The sequence below is a fragment of the Danaus plexippus genome, chromosome 12 (genome assembly GCF_018135715.1).
Source record: "Danaus plexippus chromosome 12, MEX_DaPlex, whole genome shotgun sequence".
NCBI lineage: Eukaryota > Metazoa > Arthropoda > Insecta > Lepidoptera > Nymphalidae > Danaus > Danaus plexippus.
Window position 1 is genome coordinate 6,013,128 of NC_083545.1, and position 8,151 is coordinate 6,021,278.

At 32.3% G+C, this 8,151-nt stretch overlaps 1 protein-coding gene across 2 annotated transcripts in view; it reads right to left on the reverse strand.

The window, feature by feature from the left end:
- The window catches only part of LOC116772746 (supervillin), a 53,337-nt gene extending 52,656 nt beyond the window's left edge, over nt 1-681 (reverse strand). For both annotated transcript variants that reach the window (XM_061522389.1, XM_032665021.2), the window contains exon 1: nt 522-681. In XM_061522389.1, the coding sequence (XP_061378373.1) occupies nt 522-541 (20 nt within the window). In that variant the 5' untranslated portion in view covers nt 542-681. The remainder of the gene's footprint in view (nt 1-521) is intronic.
- Between the last annotated feature and the right edge of the window lie 7,470 nt (nt 682-8,151).

Consider the following 8,151-nt stretch of genomic DNA (forward strand, 5'->3'; position numbering starts at 1 on the left):
TTTGTGCGTATACAACAATATAATTACTTTATTTAAACAACAACTATAAATAAGTTAAAATCCCCTTACGTCTGGTATAATAAAAATGCCGCATTATTTCTATTAAACGCTTACAGACATTTGATTTCCCTACCGTAATATAAATAGTGCAGCTTCATGTGTTGTTTTTAATTCATAAAAACACAAACCAATAATAAAGTTTACCGACAACATCAAAACATTTGATACGCGCCCGCACCACGCGTTTGGTCATCAAAATAATGGCAACTGGCCAAAATTTGCTCCAGTTTCAATTACTATCGACACATCGTTGTCGTTGTGCTTGTGTACGATCGTCTAAGTTTGAACATGAAAACCAATATTTAGAGACGCGGAAATATTGGAACAAATAATTTCTTTTCAACCATTGCCCGTTTTTAAAATGCATAAAATTGATTACATGCTTTACATTCTTTTCAAGTTACAGACTCTACATTTATTTAATATTATACATGCATTATTTAAATGAAAATATAACGCACCTGGATGCGACTGATCTCATTTCATCGATTGTATAGGTTGCGTTTTGAAACGCTCCTTGTCTCGATTTCTTTGTTTCATTGAAGCTTGTTCTTGCGGTATATTATCCTTAGTAAGTGCCTCTTCCATCGTCTTTATTCTCGAAGCGATCGACGGAAAAGTTTTAGGATCGTTGCCTTCATTTAATTTCTCTCTTCCTAATATATTATTTTGTCCGTTGTTACACTGCTCTTCCACTTTCAGGCGACGATTATTTAAAATAGAAAGTAATTCATCATTGACGTCACACACCAAGCTGATAGAACGAATATTCGTTTTAGGTCTCTGGTTTCTTCGCCGTATTACTGCACTAGGGTAATTTTCTTCAGGATCAGTACCGATATTCACAATTCGCCGCGGTCCAGCCGCTAACAAGTCGTTCACATCGCTACTAAAATTTGAAGCACTAATATTCACATCGTTGTCTGCACAGAATGACAAACGTGGGCGGGGCGATTGGCTGCGTTCCCTAGTGAGACTAGAGCATCTCTGCTTTAAAATTGGCTTAACAGCCGTTTCGCATTCTGAACCCGAGTGATCAGACGTCCGAGACCTAAGTAGTGAAGGCCTACGAGAACTTCTGTCGTCTTCGCTCAAATCGAAACTAGAAGTATGTCCGTCATCACCAGATATCTTTTTTGACGACTTTAGAATTGGTTTCTTGGGACGTTCGAAGTCATGATCATCGTGCTCAGTCAATTTTTTTTTCAAAATAGGTTTTGGGGTGTCTGAAGTAAGTATATCCGGGGAGGGGCGTTCTTCAGAGAAACTTTTCTTTTTAAGTATGGGTCGTACCGTATCTTTATCCTCATCAACCAATTCAGCACCACCGGCAGCCGCCAATAACACCGCTTGGGCAATGGACACGTGAGATGAGGTTGTACTACTACTTGAACTTGAATTAGATTTCCGTTTTAAAATACCATGAGGCTCAGGTGAACCATGTGATACATCATCAGCTAAATGTTCCTCTTCCTTGCTCATTTTCCTTTTTAATATCCCTTGTATTTGTCCGTCTGGAGAACGATTTCGTACTACGTCTTCCAAGGATGATCTCCGATTTTTTAAAATTGGTTTGCACGTATCAGGTGATCCGTCATCAGCAAATGATACTTCTGGACTACAGGACCTACGTCTAGCAACTTGAGATTCATCTAAGCTACGTCTTTTCTTTAGTATTCCTTGACGCTGCCTATTCTCCGAACGACAATTTCGTGGTTCAACAACACTTGGAGAGAAGGTAACAGGCGGGGAAGCAATGGCTTGGCTTGAGGGATTGGTGATATTACATTCCTCATGGATAGATTTTCTTTTCAAAATAGACACTGGCGTGTGTTGAGACAACGAGGAGTTATCAAGACGACGGTTTTGACTAGAGCAATCGTTGTTGAGATCAGAAAACACAGCACTTTGTTTTTCGAAATCAATCAATCTCTGAGCTGCCGTATCTATATCTCTTAATCTCTCTGCCACTCCCCTATTTGTCTGGGGTTCATCGTTAATGAGACCGTAGTTGTAAGTATGATTGTATTTATTTTCTTCCGTACTATCTAAAACAGGTAATTTACTATTACTTAAGTTATTTGTTAATTTGTTTACTCTATCTAAAGTTTGTTTGGTCAAAGCAGCTAAGCTATCCATTTCTTGAGAAAGTCGAGAGCTTGCATGCGGTCTTATTGGTTCATGGAGGGTAGTCATATTTGTTGTCGTCGAATTATGGTCCACGTCAGGATTTGTTACCAAATGTTCATTTACAATAATTTTGCTAGTTGTATTCTTAGTATCAGCACCGTCATTTGAAGAATTATCTAAACTAGTCAGTCTTTTCTTAAAATTATGATATTTTTCGTTAAGACTTTCATTATCTTTTTGAGCTCGATGTTTCTTATCGCTACGAAAATTTTCTTGAGGAAGAGCTATCTTCGATTTATCAGGGCTTTTGCGTACACTTCTTCCCCTAGAGGATTCCAGTTTAATTCTTGTACTATCACTTTTTGATGTATCTTTCGGAGATTCCGATTTAGAAGGTGAGTTTGAATTACGTTTTACTTTGTCAGGGGTCTTTTTGGATAACGGTATACAACTGGGTTTAGCGCTACTTTCAGAACTTCTTCGTTTTTCAGTACTTTTGACTGGATTAGGTTTAGTCAAATTTGATTTAAAGCCAAATTGTATGGAAGCATTAACTTTGGGAGACACCTTGGAAGACTGCAACGGAGTTTCGACTTTAGGAAGAGATGATTCAAGGGAACGACGGTTTCTTGTCTTCGTAATAGTACCTGCAAAAATAAAAAGGCTGTTAAAAAATAAATCCATAATATAAGATACACAGAGGAAGAGGAAATTGTAAGTATACACTTTACATGGCCATTGTTCTACACGAGTTCACTGACTGCTGCACAAGTTTCGATCGTGCTGTTTCAAGATATATGATGACCGATGCTATTGTTGAACGAACTCATCGAACGCACGGAATATTATATAATCTTAAAGGAATTTTCGAAAATTTGCTCACCAGGATATACTAACTTAATCGTTGTTCGACTACATATTGAAACTTATAGCAAATATTCAGATACTATTTTTAGGCTCGCCTAAAAATAAGTTTACGTGATATTTGAATGGTCATGAAAGTATAATAAATCAAAATAGATATGATAAAATAGCCAATAACCCCCAACAGTGATAGCCGGCTACAGAATCAGACATTGGCAATATGATCTTCAATCACGCGGAAACATTGAAGGTTGTGGTCTGAGTGGCTACTAACCACAGAGCACGAGCGATAACAGACCTTAACCATAAAAATTACCTTTTTTTACCAATTTACACTAGCTGATTAGACTGACTATTCAATCAACTTTATTTACCCTAAGATAACCAAGAATTTATAGGAATAGAAAGGAATAGAAATGAGTCAAATTCATCATACCGTAATATCTAGACATTTACTTTATTAGTGTTTTTAATATTTTTCAATACATATAAATAAAACTTTTTAATTATAATTAATCAACACTACGTAATCTATATGAAAACACTTTTTATCTTATGACGCCCCATTAGTGAGAAACCCGATCCTAATAATCTTGGCATTCCGACCGCTATCATTAAGTCAGAATTACACTTGCAAATGTTAGTTGCAGACGAGATAAATTTCAGAATATAGTCAGGTTACAATGAATAAATAATCGTTAATGCATTTCAACTCTAAGCTGGGCTGTGTTATCTTAAAACAAGCAAACGTGTAAGAAACAGGAAGCTGGCAAAGATTGCAAACATATAGGTATTCTGGCGCAATTAATTATGAACTTGTCATCGTATGTTTTACATTTCTTATTAACCTCGAGCAGGTGTTAATATAATGACTAGGCTTTATTGATATTCAGTAGAGGTCAATTGTTACATTTCACATTACATTCATTGTTACGACATCGCTTTGTTTAATTAAGAATCATTCTTTAGAGCGTTAATATTATCGGTACTTGGTACCTTTCGTGCCGTGTTTTTATTATTTATCTTAATATCAAAATTGATAATACCAAAAATGTCTTACGTCGATTACTATAGATGAAAAATTTGCATGTAATACAAATATTTATGACTCCTTTTAGGCTCATGTGAATTAACTACGCTGGTAGAATTTCGATCAACGTATTTAGGTCGCTATGATAGATGAGAACACAATCTGGACAAGAGAAATAAGCTAATGGATTTTAAATTTAAACGTATATCTAGAAACGCTTGGAGATATTATTTCAATATAAGTAAAACTACAAGAATATTTACTTCTTACATAAAACTATTTTTTTTTTGTATTTTACAATGAAATAAACTAAAGACGTATATCTACTAACATAACATTATTTATCAAAGGATTTTGATCAAATTGAAAATGTCACGGCCACAATTTAATAATGATCTTAACTCGTAAGATCCTTATAAATTTATAGAAAAAATTATATTTGAAAAATCTGTGCAAAACTTTTACATGGCCTTAAAATTTATCTATTAAACTTGTGTCGCAAGAATGGATGAGACGAAGTTTGAAGTTATAAAAATGAAATTTAAGGCTCATAAAACGGGGACATTTTATGACTAACTGCGACGACAGCTGTTCCCGTACTAAGCATTCACCTGCATTACATATTCGGTTTATGCATGTGTAATACAATAATTGAGACAGTTTATGTTACAGTTTCATTGCCTTAACTTGTAAAACAAAGATTAGAAATCTAAGAATATAACAAATATGCTTTTACTTAGTTAACACATACCAGAACTATTTTCATATGAACAAAATGTAAATAAAACTATCAACTGCATTGAAACGTAAAGAAATGTTAGTAAAACGAAAAACTAGCTGTTTTGGTACATAATAATTAATATTACATTCATATCTTATATTTTTTTTATAAAAAATATTAACACAGATAGATTAAAAATATTGAGATCACATTCAAAAATAAATTTCTTAGATCAACACAGTCTGATTTCATCTCAATGACGTTAACAGAAAAAAGAACATAGTTCAAACTTTGTACATTCATTAAAACACATATAATGTATGATTCATTGGATATGTCTTATGTATTTAACATACATAAATAACTATATTTAAATAAATACTACTCAATAGATTTCAATTGAACAAAATAAAAAATGGATGATTACAAAGAAGTTTATAAATAAAGCTTACAATTGAATTCGATTTTTTTATCAACTCATTTCTTTGTTACAAGATATCGTGTTTGACCTAGTAATCGGATCGGTTAAATCAATTGCGAAGCAATCAGGCGCTGTAAATAAGAGGTTATAATTAGAAAGTAGCATTAAATCTGTAAATTATTTACAATACATTTGGAAAAAAAAACCGAGAAATATTACGAAGCAGTCTCATTGGCGCTTCTTTTAACACGATCAATAATAATTAATGGAAAGTTACAGTCCCCGAACAATCTTGTTTTCGGTTAAAGCTATGCGCCATCTTACGGTTTCATTTAATGAATCCAATAGAAGACATAATAACTTGATTATACGCAAATTTTGTATTAAAATGCACCAACTCGTTCGTATCCTTGGAGTTAGGAAATTATCTTTGAAAACGGAAAAAGTTCCAAAACAAAAAACTCTTATAAAACGAAACGATTCATAAAATTGTAATACATTATCTCACGTTTGGGTCTAAAAATTACAGCAACAATAGCTTTTGAGTTTATATTTTAGAATTATAATGTAATGTATCATAATTAAAAAATATTTTAAATTTCAAGCAATCAAAAAATTAAATAATATCTCAGGCCAACTAAATCGGACGTTTTTACTGGATTAAAATACATAAAATACGGAGGTGTTTAAACCATGAATTTGGGAAAATAAATTCGGGTTCAATGAAACCAAAGGGTCAACGACAATCCATGGATCCTGGGGAAGTTATGGTTCAATCACCTTGAGTGAGATGAATCCTATAAGACTTTAGACGAGCACATAAAGCTGACGTATTAAAAACACTTCTTATAAATTTGGATAGAAAGAAAGTGGTAAATGACCATAACAGGGTATATTATTCTAAATATTAAATATTACTTTTAATATAATATATATTACAGAAGTATTTGTATATAGTGACGCTAGTACAGTCATCAACAAAACTTTCGTTAATTAACGTATCGCAACCTTAATGAAGCCAACTTAAACATTATTTAATAACGTCGCTAACGTGAAATCTCTTATAAGTTTAATATATATATTCTGTTTATATTTTATCAAAGGCAACCAGTTACTCGTTACCGTTAATAAAAAGTTCGTATTTTTCATTTAAATACCAGACCTTTCAAGTGCTTTCTAAAGTATGTGACATAATATTGTTATGAATATTTAAAAACGGTCCTAGATTATGAAAGGACGATATGATATGATATGGTACGGTGGATCTTTTGTTTGTGGCTTAAGGGTAAAGTTTATTAAACCATCTTAGATGTTTTTTTCTAACTCTTTGTGTGTACATACATATATAACGAATGGAGAAATATCTTCTCAGACTTCATATAGAAAAAAAAAACAACAGTGTGCTTACTATAGGTTGGTATGATCACTCTACATACGAAGCATTTCCCGTTTCTCACTAAATAACCTACATTAATATCATTATGTACGTGTGCAGTCTGACAATGCAAACTATTGGTAAGCGCTGCATCGGTACTAAGTGCACTTACACTATTAAACACAGACGTTCATATTAATTAACGTAATCTTCTAGGTATCTTTTACTAAAGGCATCCTGCTAATGTTATATCTAAGTCTTTGTACGTTCGTTTGTATATTTATTTATAAGTAACACACACATGCACTAATAATGCTAATACAATGATTTAGTAGTTTATATTCGTTTTATATCTCTCGATTAAACGTAAAATTTTGCCCGAAATTCGCCATCAAAATATATTCACTTGATAAAATTAACTTTTACCATGTGTCTGTAATAATAAATATTATACGGCCGTAAAGTTACATATAATCAAACAATAGACGATTCTGTCACATATATAATGTTATACACTCGTAACTTAATTGTGTATTTATTTTAGCAATGAGACGTAATGGAAACGTATTCAGACTGAAATGGTTGGTGATAACACTGGCGACGTGTTCACTGTTTAATGTATAAGAAACGAATGTACAATTACGTTAATTATATATGTATATATATTACTTACTTCTAGTCATGTATTATAACTTCAAAGTTCAAGCCATAACCATTCTCCGAGACGGTTCATATGTCAATATCAGCAAGCAATGCTTATTGACGCTACCACTTGATCAATATTATATAATATAAAGGTTTAGTGACGAAAGTAACTACTATTGTGATATAAAAAGTAAAAGTTCTAACTAAAAAATAATCATATTACTATAAGGATCAATCTTATATTCCGAATTTAACTTGCTCGTGTCAATGAATTTATATTAACATATTATATGTTTGAACTTAAATTAAAAAAATATTAAGTATTTATAGAAATATTAGATAACAGTTCAAGCAATAAAAATGTTAAGTTTTGACAACACCAATGTTATTCTCATTCAATATTTTGCATTCAAATATATAATATAAAACAAACTATAGTCTACTCACAACGGATTAGTGTCCTTGCCACAAGTTCTCTATTTACGAACTTTATAAAATATATCCCAAAAAGATATTTGTTACAAACAAACTATACAAGTTTGGGACTAGAAAACTAAGAATTGGAATAAGGAAGCTAACGACATTCTTGTTGTAGCAGTGATAACTTTATAACTCTTTTGGTATGCATTACTACTTCTTATCTTCCTTTGAATATAAAAAGAATATTATATATTTTTTGTCCGTTTAATTGAAATATCAATAACGCAACATTGATTTAAATCGTAAGGTCGCTACAGAAGCGCACTCCAGCAACTCGGTCAGTGAATAAATATAATGACTACGTCTATAAAAGTGGTAAAAATTCTTATAAAACCTGTGGAGACTAAACAAGTATGATTCAGTTTCGACATGGTACGAGTAGTTAATCACAATTAAATATATACCTTACTTTGAAAACAATAAAG